General features: G+C 37.3%; 1 protein-coding gene across 18 annotated transcripts in view; it reads left to right on the top strand.

The window, feature by feature from the left end:
* Window positions 1–16347, top strand: part of LOC142227275 (uncharacterized) — a 75124-nt gene that overhangs the window by 55486 nt on the left and 3291 nt on the right. For 15 of the 18 annotated variants that reach the window (XM_075297726.1, XM_075297722.1, XM_075297719.1 and 12 more), the window contains exons 4-8: window positions 4632–5435; window positions 5514–7556; window positions 7712–8511; window positions 8577–10053; window positions 15316–16329. In XM_075297726.1, the coding sequence (XP_075153841.1) occupies window positions 4731–5435; window positions 5514–7556; window positions 7712–8511; window positions 8577–10053; window positions 15316–16329 (6039 nt within the window). In that variant the 5' untranslated portion in view covers window positions 4632–4730. The remainder of the gene's footprint in view (window positions 1–4631; window positions 5436–5513; window positions 7557–7711; window positions 8512–8576; window positions 10054–15315; window positions 16330–16347) is intronic. The other 3 variants (XM_075297730.1, XM_075297732.1, XM_075297733.1) reach the window with 3 other exon arrangements.

The raw sequence follows: 16347 nt of genomic DNA, 5'->3' as shown, positions 1-16347 counted from the left end.
ATTTACGTTTTTTTTAGTTTTCAGAAGAAGATTTTAATTTAATTTTCATAAAATAAGCTGGAGTTGACCCAGTAGTGCCATAAACAATATTTTAGTTGCTAACGTGGAACATTTTCTGATTTATTTCGTCCTATGATTACCTTTTACCATTATACTTGGCGAAAAAAAAAACATTCTGTTGACCCATGTGGCGTATGATGATTATGAATAGAATCAGATGACGTTAATTAACAGCAACGTATATTAGTGACAATACATCAAAGAACAGCAAAATGTTTACACCAAGAAATATAAAATTTAAATGGCGTCTTTGATTTCCCACTTTTTTCGTTCAAATCTATTCCTTCACAAACTTATAAGAAAATCACTTTAATTTGCCGTATTAACATATAAATTCTCTTTTTACACAGTGGTGTATTGTCTCTTAAATAAAAGTATCATCTCTTTATAGCACTTTCTCTATGCATTTCTCTTTAAACTAGCAATCAACATTACGAATAAAAATGACAAGAATTTACCCCCCCCCCCCCCATGCTCTTTTACTGGTAACAGCAACTCAAACACACACAATACAAACAGCAGTTACTGTGGCAACAACTGCAACACTGTGCCTCAGCATCATAGACAGCATTAGCATCCTCAGTAACAACATTGGTAAAGAGTACCAATGTTAAAGCTAGCCAAAATGAGAGTACAAAAATTCTTATCTGTATGATGTACATATTTGTATATTGGTAGGGATCTTAATGGGCTCTGTGCAGGTGATGTTATCTGTATGTGTGTGCGTAGGTATGTTGTATCCTAAAACATTTGCTGTACTTCGGCAAATGTTAAACTCAGTTATTGCTGGTCGACAAGAGTGTTAAGTTGTGCGGACGCTAATATCTTTTTTTTTTTTGGTAGAGAAAATGTAGAAAGTGAAAATAAGGGTGGTGAAAATGTCAAAAGATTAAATGCAAATACAACAGTCCCACAAAAAAAAAAAACAAACTCTTTAAGAGTGAGTGTTAGTGCGAGAGTGTTGAGCGTTAAAGCAACAGTCGATTCAAAGTTAAACTATGAGTCGTTGTCGTGTGTCAACGAATTGTTGCTAGAACCGTTGTATTTCAAACCCATGTATAAAACACACAATCTACAAGAGAACGCGAATATGAGAGTATGTGCGTAAATTACCATTATACAAAGTCTGTATGGTAAGTGTATACCTGTGGGTGTTTGTGTCAACCTCCAGTTAAATAGTCTTGCATATGACATAGAGGACTTCTTTCAACATTGATGCCGGTGCTTACGGCTATTGCTATCTCCGCTTATACATATATACAAACAAACACTCACACAAAGTAAAGCAAAGCTAAAGAGCTTTGTGAGTGCAAATGCTTGTCTGCCGATTTTTCTTGTAATAGAACCGACTCATTGGAGGAATCCTTTGTTTAGGACTACCAAACTACCAAAAAGCAAAGCATTTTGAAAAAACATTCTAGGGATTTTTTGTGGGACAAAGAGCGGGAAAATAAGTATGTGTGTGAGTGTGTGTCAGACGAGAGATTTAAAGAGAAGGGTTACATTGCCTTGAGGGTTTCTCCAACTGATGGTTTTCCTCAAAGGTTTTGTTGTGGTCTTTTTGTTTTGCTTGTGGTTTTCTGATGTCACAAACCAGTGCATTTGTTTGCCACCACTATTAGCTAGTCCCTGTGTATTAATGGCAAAGAGACAAACACCCAGAAAAAACCAATTGCAAATGTCATGGATGCTTACAAGGGACAGATTACACATACCCATACTAACTAAATACACATTGGAAAGTCGCCCAAGGCAAATTTGCAATATTGGGGTCTTGACTCCTATCATTGATGTGCAGCTCTTTGATGTGGTTTTACACAAAAAGAACTAATCATAATATTTTTCCTTATTCGATGTTTTTGAGGAAGATAGTAATTTCAAAATTATGAAATTCCAAATTTCTTTATTATATTGTTTATTATTTAAATCAGCTATTGTGGGTAATAAAATACGAATAATAAGAAACATTAATTCTTTATAAAAATATATATATATATATTTTCATCTTGTATAAGATATAGTACGGATTGCAATTCAATTTTCACTAAATAGGAAATGATGGTTAGAGGGAAATACCAAAGAATTTCAAAACAAATAAGATTTTAAGTCTAAGGACTAGCTCGCACATTTCTAATTCTAGAATCTGACTCGAGCCGAAAATATACTTCGTCATAAATCTGTGCATGTGTTTGTTAGCTAAGAAAAAGTAGTACTAATTGTATCAGGCCAAGATAAAGCTAATGCCCACTAGACAGAACTAAATATACAGTTTGTCTAAAAAAATCAAGAATAGAAGAAGTGAAAAATATCTTAGCTAAAGAAAAAAAAAACAAATTGGAATAAAAATAAAACGCACATTGAATAGTTATGACCCAATCAGATAACTAAGTTATTATAATTGAAAGAAAAAACAGGAAAATTGTATAGTTCAATAGCCTTAAGCCATAAACTCATAATTTTACCCCTAAAAGTAGACAATAATAATTAGCTTTGTTCATGGTTACTATGTGGCGTATGAAGAATATTAATTTTGGAAATTGAAAGTTATTTCTCTCTTATTAGGAAATAAATCACCATATAACGGAACAATGTCGAATTGAGTCATGGCATTTTGAGGAAAATATTTCAAAATTGCAATTTATTATCTCTCTCTCTTCTTAAAATGAAATTTTAGTGTCTTTTTTTAATTTGTTAGAGAAGGATTTTGAACATCATAGGAATTTATAGTTCAATTTAAAAAAAATTAGACAAAAAATCTTACTATTGCATACAGCATTACAGGAGAATTCTGCTCTACAAAGGAAAAACTTTCAAACCTTTGCTTCCCAAAAAACTATTTTTAGCCTTTTTCTTTTCAAACTCTTTTGAAAAATTACAGGAGAATTCTGATCTATAAAGGATAAACTTCAAAACCTTTGCTTCCCAAAGACCTATTTTTAGCCTTTTTCTTTTCAAGCTCTTTGGAATAATTTGTTTTATTATTTTCCTCTCTTTTGGAGGATAGACTTAACCACTTATTCGCTTTCATCAAAATTTCCCTTTGAATAATCATCATACATCATTGTTGGTCTTTTCCCAATGTGGTAATTGGAAGATTTTCAAAGATGTTCACCAACCATTGGCCGAGTGGACTTATTTAAGTGGGTTTGCTGTTTTATAAGTTTATGCCACGTAGCCTTCTTCATCATAGCCATCCGTATCATCAATAACATTGACCCAGAAAAGAACGAGACGAAGTAGTATGACACATACGCCTCCACACAAGCCACCCACCCTTCGCAAAGTTGGAAAAATTATTTTAAATGTCAACGAAACGCACCACAAAGCAAAAAAAAACAGAAAAAAAACATCTCAACATTAACCATGGAAACAGGCAATACTTTGTTCCCAATGGGGTCGGTCAATGGTCTATTGTTCTCTCCGCAAATAAAAGACAGAATGAATTTAAATTAAGTATGTCTTTAGTAAGATGTGGTAGTGGTGCTTTTCATTTTTTTTTTCTTTTTTGCTCCTCAAAAAATTTCTCAAAAAATATTTACAAGTGTTGAGTTTGATGGCGATGATGGCTTCTGTGCTATTGAAGTTTTGAAGGATATTTTTGTAAGCTTTCTTCTAGTTGTTGTTGTTGCTGTAGATATTTTCCTTTATGTGCTGTCTATGAAATATGTCATAAACTTTTCACATTTTTTGTTACAGGATAATGTGTCCTTGCTACACTTAGCTAACTCACACCTAAATGTAAAAGTTCCTTTTTCTAAACTAACATTAGGGAATTTTTAACTTTCCTCGTGGGGGGAGGGGATGGGAGGATAACTAAAAACTGACTTTTGACACTAAGATGTTAATTGCCTAAATTATTACACTTGGCTATTTGGCCAATTAATTGACAAAAAATCGGTAAAACTTTTATTACAAATGCATAATGGGATAATGAATTTTTAAAATAGATAGACATAGAATAACAATGATTTAATAATATATATCATAATAATATAATATCATAATAAAATAAAATTGCAATAATTTCCTAAATAGTTTGTGTTTTATTCAAAATCAACATCGGCCCTTGAAAATTTAACCACCCTTTAAAAGACGAACTGAAACTAATTGAAATTAAAATTGAATTTAAAATTAAATTTAAAATTAATATTAAAATTAAAATTAAATTAACAATAAAAATAAAATTAAAACTTAAAAAATATTAATAATAATAATAAAAATTTAATGTAAATAAATTTAAATTACCTTAAAAGTAAAAAACAAATTAATGTTAAAATTTGAAACTTACTATTAATATTAGATTAACTTATATTCTGTCAATACATCACGCCTACTCTTGCTCTTCATATTCACTTGCAAGTACTTCATATTTATTTTTACCACTTGAACTTACTGTACTGATAAACTGTTGAAAGAAATCGAAACCCAAACTACCACGTATGCCTTGACTTTAGTGGTAAATGGAAACCATTTTTAAATCAAATAAAAGAAAAGAAATTATTTTAAATTATTTTTTTCACGTTTCATTTCAAAATTAATCCTATTGAGTTTTTCCCCTTTTTCCATTCTAGATTATTTGCAGCATCCCCTCGTAAAAAAACTGCAAAAGGGTCCAAAACCACTAAGCACATACGTTACGTTTTTTTTTACAAATCCCCGGTTAAAACGCAATGGAATTACCTTCCATGGTCCAAAAATCGGGGGACACTTTGATTGTACGCAGTGTGGTAAGTGGCAATCAATTGTATACGGACCAAAATTCCACAGGACCAGAAACTACAAACATGAATACCTCAGTAAATCACAGCAACAACAGTGGTAATAGCAACAACAATGGCAATGGCAGTGGCCTTATGTCATCTGGAGCTACTGTTACCATTTCGAATTCATTAATTATGGAACAATTTGAACGTTTGAAACGCACCCAAGAGGCAGCAGCCCAACACTTGATGCAACAACAGGAACTACATAATCACATGCAACAGCAGCAGCAGCAGCAACAGCAACAGAATGCCGCCATGGAACTGAAGGAAGAAGGTTTGCCACAATGTAAAATTAAGCGAAACTATAGTTGCAGCTATTGCACATATTTCACCCAAAATCCCCGTTACCATTTGACACATCTGCGAGATGTTCATGGCGAGAAGATAGTCATCAATAAATGCAAATTGTGCTTATATGCCTCGCGTCACTATCAAAAGTTGGTGCGTCACATGAAAATGGTTCATGGTTGTACGGAAGGTGTAACCAGTGGTCATGGCCAAGCTAGGGGTAAACGTGGCATGAATCGTGATAGGAAACGCAAATTGGAGGATATCCTAGCAGCGCCCACCGCCATTAAGTTAATGAATGTAGAGGCATTCAATGCGGAGCAGGTAAGTGAAGGACGAAATGAAACTGAAAGGACCTTGGGTAAAATTTAATTCTCTCTTGGAATTGCTATCTCTTTTCAGATCCAAGCCGATTTGGAGCAAAAACTTCATCGCGATTTGGATTTGTTTAAGCAACAGCAGGCACAACACCAGCATCAAGGAGACCAACAACAGCATCAACAGAAATCCCAACAGCAATTAAGTGTTTCAGCCGCTGGTGCCTTCTTTGCCGCTGCCTATGAGCAGCAATTACGAGCCCAACGAGAATTGGCCGATAAGGATTCCCTAAAAACGTCCCATTCCAATTATGAACGCCAAGTATCATCACCTCCCGCCACAACCGCCTCTGCCATAACAGCCGATGAAGTAGATTCACCCGCTCAACAGAAGGCCTATGACTACACTCCCTCGTCACAAGAAGGAGACGAGCCCAAAATCCAAATACCCCCTCAAAGGCCAAGCTTCGAATTGACCCCATCTCCCTCGGGCAGTAATTCTTCGCCACCGCCACCAGGTCAGAGTACAAGTGGCAACACTACTCCCCTTAGTGTTTTAATGCCCTCCGATGAGCCATCCAATAATCGCCTAATGAAATGCAGTCTCTGCGATTTCACCACCCTGTATCGTAACAATTTACTGGAGCATGAGACCGAGGACCATTGCAATGCGAAATTCTATCGCTGTGAAAAATGCTCTTATGTCACCCATATCAAGGCCCGCTTTAGCAAGCATGTCAAATATCATTCGATGCCCATGATCAAATGTGTCACCTGCGATTTTCGCACTCCATACAAATGGAATTTGGATAGGCATATGAAGAACCATGGAGGTGCCGGACCCTTCCGCTGTGCGGCATGCGATTTCACAGCAGACATCAAGCAATCGTTGACGGTCCACGAAATGAATCACCATGTGCCACCAGTGGGCCATGCAGCCGGTATGACACTGGCCCGCAGACGTAACAAAGTCGGAGGCACTGATATCAGTGAGGACTTCTTTAGCGACTCGGCCGAGATGTTGGAAGATCATTTCAACAACAATAACATGGATGAATACGATGAAATGTTAATGACCGCTGGTCCCGTGGAGGCGGCAGTGTATGAGTCTAAACGTCTACGCTATGAGGGAGATGAACCTACAGATCTTTCGCAAAAAGGTGGATCCTCTGACACATCATCGGTTCACAATCATACACTACCCAAGGCCAAAAAGCCTTTGCCGAACCTCATTCCCATTTCCAAGGAGGGTGATAATATTTTGAATCTCACCACAGATTTGGCAACGTCGCGCTCATCTCTATCGGAAATCGCCTCAATGTTTTTCAATGAAAAACAACTTTCGGAAATGTTACAACCCATGGACAAGTCAGATGCTGTTGCCAGGGCTGTATCGCAACTATCTCCCACCACTACCATCAACTCCTCGTCAGCGAGTAGCAAAAGCCTGTTGAGCCGCAAAACAGGATCTTTCTTTGATAAAATCAAATCTTCGAGTACCACGAATGAGAACCTTATCTGTCCCTGTGGTCACATGGCCAAATGCCTTTCGGAATCCATTATACACCGTAAGTCTTGTACATTTTTACCTCTTTCCGGTGCCGATGACATCGATTTGGACGACGAAGATCACGATGAAGATGGTGAGGAGGGACGTTTGGAAATCGATTTCAATGATGACGAAGATTGTGATAAACAATCCCATTCGGCCCTTAATCTCAGCGTAACAGGATCGACACGTTGTCAACATTGTCGCCATCGCTGCAAATCCTCGGCAGATTTGTTGAACCATTTGAAAATCTGCTCTGAGGCTAATAGCCGCTGTGGCGATTCGGTATCGGGAGAAAGTTTTAATGGTAGTCGCAGTGTGATGGGTACTGGCAGTGGTGCTGATAACGACGCTACTTCCGGAGACAATCATCATCCGATGGAAAATCGGGTGTTTGTATGGAATAAATTACCTCGCAATCAGCAGCCGGAAGGATCACAAAATTTCGATGCAGGTCGTCAGCATATGCATCAGAATCAGATGAATTCATCGTCGACGACAGGTGGCAGCAGTTTGCTGAGTAGCAACAATGATGAGAACAGTTATTATGGTGTGGAAACTGCACCAGGCTATGGTGAGGTAAGATAACAATTTTCTTCTTTTAATTATGGATAGCCAACCATATTGGCTTCTCAAACTCCCGAAAAAGCTATGTTGTCTCTTTTGTATGGGCATTTTGAAATTATCCTCCCTCTTCTGTGCCAAATGAAATTTGAAACTTTCACTCTTTCCAGGTAACCAAAAAGATGACACCCGAAGAAGAGGCCGCCAATTCGTCCCTTAAGAAGGTCTACAAATGTCCACATTGTTCATTTTGGGCTTCGACAGCATCACGATTCCACGTACATATTGTCGGTCATTTGAATAAGAAACCATTTGAATGTTCCCTCTGCTCTTATCGCTCCAATTGGCGTTGGGACATTACCAAGCACATACGTCTAAAGACCATTAGAGATCCCAGTCATAAGAATGCCCGTGTTTTGATGAACGATGAGACGGGAAGACGCAATTACACCAAGTACAATAAGTATATAACATTGATGAAAGTAACCGAGGAAGATGGTGATCCGAAACTAATGAAATCTGGAGAGATGACACCTAATCAAGTGGCTTCTCTGGCCTTTATTAACGACTACAATAGCAAGCAGCAGCAACAGGGATCGGCAAGCTCTTCAGGCTCAACCCCTATTGCCAACATTCTCAATGGAGTTCGGGAAGATATCACCTTGGAACCCATTGGAACACCGAAAACAGTTCCCACTAGTGGTGGTGATGAAGGAATCTCCGATAATTTCATACGTTTGCCTTTGTTGGCCTCCATGATGAATGCTGCCATGGCTCAGCAGCAACATCAGAAGAGTCATATTGGAAATGGACATGAAACGGCGACATTGATAACGCCTTCGGTTACCATATCGGCAGTGAAAAAACCTTCCCATGCCACACCAACTTTCAAGTCGAGCGACGAAATCATATTGGAAGTCCGGCCGGATAGCAATGAGAAGATCTACAAGTGTCGCAAATGCAATTTCAGGTAAGTTCACATGAACATTGTGCTATGAGAGATATGAAAATAAAGAGATGGCTTTCGATTTTCAGGCACATGAACCGGGATGCTGTGTTGGCCCATGTCAAGGTTCATTTCCCTGAGCCCATTGTTACGGCCACACCATCTCCCAAGGCGGCCCACAGTTCACCGCTTCAGGTATCGGTGAACAATTCCAATCTCTATATGAATAAAGTTTTGGCTGCCATGTGTCTGACTCAACAACAGCCCGCCAATTCAGCAAATGCCCAACTCTCCAGTTTAGTAGCTGCCGGTCTCTTAGATCAGGCCAGCGGCAATTCACCACTAAGCGGATTGGCATTGGCTCTAGCCGGTGGTGGTAAGAGTCCCCTAAAGGCATCACAACTTAATGCGGCTGCTGCTAATATCATTGAGCATGGTGAGCAGAAAGCGATTCTAAATGACCAGGCAAGTGCCGAGAACACAATGACGTCGTCGTCGTCGCATAATCAACTAACACTTGTAAAAGCGCTTCAACACAATCCACATCAGCATCAAATGCACCAGCAACAGCAAATACAAGCGACGTCAGCGTCCTCCCTTAGTGGTGGTTATGGGGCTTCCTCCTCCTCCTCTGCTACTTCTACTCCAAAGCATTCATCGTCATTACAAAGTCTATTAACATCGCCTAGAGGCGCCTCCTATGCACAAATGGCCATTGATGGCGGTTGTGCGGAAGAGGGTGGTACAATGGTTATGGGTTCACCTAAAACAACAACAACAAATCCAACATCTTCGACACATACAAATAAGACGGAACTAATGGCCGCTACGCCAAAAGCAACAACAATTGTAACTACTACTACTAGTACTCCTTCACGTCCGTCTTCAACATTAACACAAATCCAAACACCGCCGCCACAATCTCCTCTCCTATTACCACCACCACCAACTCATCCAGCCGCAGTAACATTCTCCTCGGGTCTTGGTAAAACATTTGGTGATGGTTATATTTCATTAAGCGAGGATGAAACCGTTAGTGGTGCTGGTGGTGGTTCAATGTGTTCGGGAAGTGTTGGCGGCGGCGGTAGCGGAATGCATAGTGGTGTTGGTCTACAAGATCTATTGGTGGTCATGGGTGCTACTACTACTACAACAATTCCTACAACAATTTCATCCGATCATCAACAGTCGAAATTGTCTCTGGCCGCATCCACATCTTGTTCAGCATCATTGTTATCATCATCTTTGTCTAATCCAAATCAGAATCAAAATCAAAACACTTCCTCCTCCTCCCCCTCTAGTTCTGTTCAAAATCATTCATCTAATCCAACTCCTTCTACTAGTGCTAGTAATAATAGTAATAATTTGGGTTATATATCTGGTAATGGTTCAAATAGTATAAATAGTGGTAACAATAATGGTGGTAATGCTGGTGGTAATGGTGGTAACAACAACAACAACAATAATCTATTAACGCACGATACAACATCCGGCGATAGGCGAGATCCTTCACCATATCGCTGTGGTCATTGTCATCAAGTATCCAATTGGAAGCATGTCATACAGGTATATAAACTAGATATATGTATATATCATACACACACACATACACGCATATACATTTCAATCATCAAAGCGAAAAGTTAAAAAAGAGACCAAGAAGTCTTATAAATTCGTTCGTGCCACAACTTCTACAACATTTCTACAAGTTAGAATATTTTAAAAGTCTATAATATTTTAAAATGTTTTAACTAAAAGTACGTGTTTGAAATTGATTAGATTCCAAGAGAAATTCAAATCCTTATGGTACAAATTAATGAGAATTCAAACAATTTTCATATGTCAGTGTATGGGTGGCTCACGCTTAATCAAATATAAAAGGCATTGAATTATTTCATATTATGCTCCGCCTCGAACGGAAATTTTCGCTAACCATAAGAATTGGTTGCTAAATCTTATAAGTAGACGTTATTATCGATTGTTTACATTTTATTCCAATAAAAGCCACATAATAAAACTCTGTTATTGGTTCAAAAAATTCGGGCTTAAATCGCGGTTTTCGCTTCTAACAAAATTACTGCTACTCATAAGAAATGTATAGGCATAGCGAAATTTTCTTTAGAACGATTCTTAAGTTCGGCACTAAATTCGCTTTCGGAGTTAAAATGTTCGTGGCTACTTTAAATATTTCGATTTAAAGCGGATAATTGCCAACCTTTTGAGCGGAAATATTCGGTTTTCGCATATCACCTAAAAAAGCAAAAATATACGCGAAGACAATTATATTTGTAACAAATCTTATCAAAACTTGACTGGGGGTGTTCCCGTGGACCTTTGAAATTAATTGATTCAAAGAAGAGAAGATTTTAGCCCCGAAAACTAAACTAATTATGTCGACGAAAATATCAGACTTTAAGCTCGGTATGTAATTCTTGCGAACATTCCTGCAGCGGAAATTTTGTTTAGGTGCCGATAATACAGTTTCGCCATGTATTTCTTCTGGAAGCAAAATGTAAACAATCAATAATTTTGCACAAAGTGAAGAATCAACCTCGAGTATGTGTGTTAAATTTGGTTAAAATCGGTTCAGCTTTAGTTTTAACTCCCGTATATATCTTTCTCCCGATTTATGACCATGGTGGTTATGTTAGGTATAGTGGCAGTCCGATATTTCAGGCTCACTTTCGGTACGATGACACTAGGAAAATTTTTGGAATTCGCTTCCACAATGAAACCAGCAAACATTTTTAGCTCATATTAGATAGATAACATCACAATAGGAGCGATTTCCAAAAACAGTTTCCATATATGCAAAGATAATTGAGAAGAAGATGCAGTCTTGTCATAGCAAAACTGAAGCACCAGAGGACTCTGCCAACAAAATATCATAAAGTTTGCATCGACGTGTTTCTCAAATGTACTGCCGTTTGCGTCGGAAAATATCATAACATTTGTGTTTTTCATAAATTTCTAACTAAAAACCCACAAAAGCAGTACCAAAACGATTTTAGAAAATTAAAATAAAACGTATGTGTATTTCAAAGCAAATATTCATTATGGTTTTATGTGAATATTGCCGTTTAAATTTATTCTTGGGAAGAGCTGCTTTGGAAAAAATTGTCAAATAAAACAATTTTTTTCTCATAGCCCTATACACCTTGACATTTGTTTTCTCTTTATAAGAGCACAATGCTTAATCTTGTTATACTCAATTATCTTTGATATACGTCAGAAACAGCGTTGCCAGTATTTTTCTGGCTCTTGTCCCCAAATTATGATGTTTTCGTCTCCAAAAATTCCCAATTTAAATATAAATTCCTCATAAAAATCCCCAATACATTTTTAACAAGTTTTTTTTTTTTTTTTAAGAAAGAAAAAGGCTCTGCTGTAGGTTAGGTTAGGTTAGGTTATGTGGCAGCCCGATGTATCAGGCTCACTTAGACTATTCAGTCCATTGTGATACCACATTGGTGAACTTCTCTCTTATCACTGAGTGCTGCCCGATTCCATGTCGAGTCCGAACGGCGTTCCACATTGCAGTGAAACCACTTAGAGAAGCTTTGAAACCCTCAGAAATGTCACCAGCATTACTGAGGTGGGATAATCCACCGCTGAAAAATTTTTGGTGTTCGGTCGTAGCAGGAATCGATCCCACGGCCTTGTGTATGCAAGGCGGGCATGCTAACCATTGCACCACGGTGGCTCCCAAGGCTCTGCTGTAGAAAATCAGTAATAACTTAAAAATTAAAATTTTGTCAAATCCAGCAAGCTGCAATAAAATCAAGATTTCGAACCACAACATCAAGAGACTGGTAATCGTCTTCCAAATGCTGGAGATATTAATTCGGTCACCTTGTATTTATGAACGAAAATTTGCTTCTAAATATTCAAGTAGTAAATTTGGGTAGTAGACACGTTGCCAAAGTTTTCCTAGTGAGGCATTTCTTAGCCCGCTTAGTGCTTTTAGTTTGAATAAAAAAATTATTATTTGAAATAAATTTTTAGTTAAAAATTAAAAAAAAAAAACCATCACTTTCTTTGAGTGACTTACGGCCATTTTCATGTATCTCCGTTAGACTTTAACTCCCAGTTAACAGAAAGTAAAATCGAAATATCTTCTCTCCGGTTAACTTTAACTGAAATTTTTTTAGCAGTTAAGTTCGTAACTGACATATGGAATATATAGACATGATGACAGACATGTCCATAGTACGGTTTAAAAGTTCGTTAGCTAACGTAGCACTAACGGAGCTTCCTGAAAATGGGGGTTAGTCTTCCGAGTTTGATTGAAAAGTTCAATATCAATTTTAATTTAATTATAAATTTTCAATCATTGACTTAATTAACTTAATGTTTCTATCTTGATTGAAAAGTTCAATGTATAAATTATTTTATTAATTGAAAAAAACTTTCAAATTCAATCAACTTTCTAATTGAAATATTTTGATGATATTTTTATACCCTGCTCCACACTGTGGAACAGGGTATTATAAGTTAGTGCATATGTTTGCAACATCCAGAAGGAGACGAGATAGACACATGGTGTCTTTGGCAAAAATGCTCAGGGTGGGCTCTTGAGTCGATATAGCGATGTCCGTCTGTCCGTCTGTCCGTGAACACATTTTTGTAATCAAAGTCTAGGTCGCAGTTTTAGTCCAATCGACTTCAATTTGGCACAAGTATGTGTTTTGGCTCAGAATATATCCCTATTGATTTTGGAAGAAATCGGTTCAGATTTAGATATAGCTCCCATATATATATATATTTCGCCCGATATAGACTTATATGGCCCCAGAAGCCAGAGTTTTACCCTAATTTGCTTAAGAAGAACAATTAGTACTATAGTCAAGTGCGCCAAATTTTATTGAAATCTGTTCGGATTTAGATATAGCTCCCATATGTATCTTTCGCCCGATATGGACTAATACGGTCCCAGAAGCCAGAGTTTTACCCCAATTTGGTTGAAATTTTGCACAGGAAGTAGAATTAGCATTGTAGCTATGCGTGCCAAATTTGGTTGAAATCGGTTCAGATTTAGATATAGCACCCATATATAGCTTTCGCCCGATTTACACTCATATGACCACAGAGGCCAATTTTTTGCTCCGATTTAGTTGAAATTTTGCACAGGGAGTAGAATTAGCATTGTAGCTATGCGTGCCAAATTTGGTTGAAATCGGTTCAGATTTAGGTATAGCTCCCATATATATGTTTTTCTGATTTCGACAAAAATGGTCAAAATACCAACATTTTCCTTGTAAAATCGCCACTGCTTAGTCGAAAAGTTGTAAAAATGACTCTAATTTTCCTAAACTTCTAATACATATATATCGAACGATAAATCATAAATAAACTTTTGCGAAGTTTCCTTAAAATTGCTTCAGATTTAAATGTGTTCCATATTTTTTTACTAACATTGTGGTCCACCCTAGTGCGGACTTAAATTTTGAGAAGTCTATGATTTTGTAGAAGTCTATCAAATTCTGTCCAGATCGAGTGATATTTAAATGTATGTATTTGGGACAAACCATTATATATAGACCCCAACACATTTGACGGATGTGATATGGTATCGAAAATTTAGATCTACAAAGTGGTGCAGGGTATAATATAGTCGGCCCCGCCCGACTTTAGACTTTCCTTACTTGTTTTCTATGTATGCAGGGTGGAGATTTATACAAAGCTCCTATTTGTCCTACAATTCGTCAATATATTGCCGAGATCCTTCTCATATCGCTACTGCCAAAGCCCGGAATAGATCCTTAGCCGGCCAATAACACAATTTGCAAAGTATTTCTTAAGAGAGCAAAAAGTAAACAATCGATAATAACGTCTCACAGAAATTTTGTTAGATGTGCCTTGCATACAAATAGATTCACTTTTAAATATTATCCATAGTACTTAGTACCAGGTTATTATTCAATGCCCGTTTGAGGACTCATATTAATATATAAATTTTGTATACATAACTCCAAACAAATTTGAATATTTTCCCATCGTAATCGCAAATGTTAGCCTAAAGAATGGTGCAGGTACATTCTTATTCGATTTTCAGTGGATTTTTTTGCTGTTTTAATTGACTCGTATTTTTATTACACCGAATAGCGAAAAGAGAGAAACTATTATAAAATGATGGACGAATTGAATAAAATACGGTTTAAAAGCTAGTTTTATATTTATGTTTCATTTTTCATTGGTATTAAAAAATTATTCATCTATTCGAAGCAGGACGTCTACTCTCGAAGTAAATAAAGATTACAAGTTTTTTCTATTTTTCAGTTTTAGCAGATATTCTGCTTTGTCTACTAACAAACATATTTCAGAATATTGATGCAGCAAACTTTCTTTTTCTTTCCACTAATAACAAAATTCTTTGAGTACCAATGATACATCATACGCGTACACGTCTTATGATCCAGACGAAATATTTTGCCATATTAACAAATGTCGAAAGAAAATTACTTAAATTCATATCTTTCATAGGATTTGTGTATGATGGTACATATTATTTAGCATAAACTTTTTTCTGGTGTTTGGTATTTAATTCAATTTATTTTGTATTAATAAATAGCTATATATTGGTGACAGTCAGTCAGTTTTGAATTTTCCATAGCATTATTTAATATCTGTTTTTTTAATGTTTGTATGTCCATGGTCCATTGCTAAGATTTTTTGTTTTTGTGGTTTGGGCATTTAATCATAAGTTTTCGTTTGAAAAAAAAAATCTAACTCAAAAAAAAACGATTTTCGATTTCTCTTTCAGTTTAGCAGTTTAGCGGTTTTATAATAGAAATCCTTTTCTCTTTTGTTTTCTTTCTATTCAAACAGCGTCATTGTCGTTTGAAACACGCTGGCGTCATCAACATCGAAACCCTTGATCGTGCAGCTACTGGAGATCGTCATACGGCTCCCATTTATAAGCCTTTAGTAAATGGTGCCTTAAGTGAACAGACGCAAGCGATAGCCAACAATAACAGCAACAGCAATGCTTCGAATAGCCAATACAATTTGACATTAAAGGCTTTACAACACCAACAACAACAAAGTAATAGTAACAACAACAACAACAATGTACTTATCGATAACAATCACCAACAGGCAAAACTGTCCATAGCATTACCCAAAACCGAACCAGGACATTCACTACTCCACTCACCATTGGCAATACCAGCCACAGCAAGCGGTCCATCTCAAGATTTGCAGGCGGCTGCCGTAGCTTACTTGGCTGCAGCCTATAAGGCTGCAGCCGCCCAGAATAATAACAATCCAAATGCTGCCACAGCAGCTACAATTGCAACCATAACATCTATGGCGGAGGAGCTGCTGTTGCAGCAGCAATTGCAAAAGAATGATCAAATTGAAATAACCCGAGTATCGTCATCATCGACCTCAGGCGCCACTGGGACCAATTCACAAAACCACCAACATATGAATCTTCTGAATCAAAGTCATCAAACTACCACCTCCGTAAATAATTCCAATTTGGCTCAGCTGCTAGAGTCCACATCGAATAATGCTAATAACTCCGGCGGGCCTTCGGTGTCCAATCAATCCAATAGCAAATCGAAACAACAGAAATGTCCTTTGTGTCCTTACATTTGTGACAGTAAATCGCAGATGAACTATCACATTTCCTTGCACAAACCCACGCAATATGAGTGTCATTTGTGTACCTTTGTGTGTGCCAAGAAACAACATTTGAGTTCCCACATGAGAACGGTGCATCAAATGCTACCGGCAGCTCAACAGCATCAACATCAGGTATTGACGGGAACAAATTCGGGTCTAAATATGGATTTCAGTTTGGCCCTTAAAATGGCAGCAGCGGCCAAAAGTCAACAGGTAAGTTTGGAGAGTGAC

This window comes from Haematobia irritans, chromosome 2 (genome assembly GCF_050003625.1).
Source record: "Haematobia irritans isolate KBUSLIRL chromosome 2, ASM5000362v1, whole genome shotgun sequence".
NCBI lineage: Eukaryota > Metazoa > Arthropoda > Insecta > Diptera > Muscidae > Haematobia > Haematobia irritans.
The sequence above is the reverse complement of the archived record's forward strand: the minus strand, read 5'-3'. Positions and strand labels throughout refer to the sequence as shown.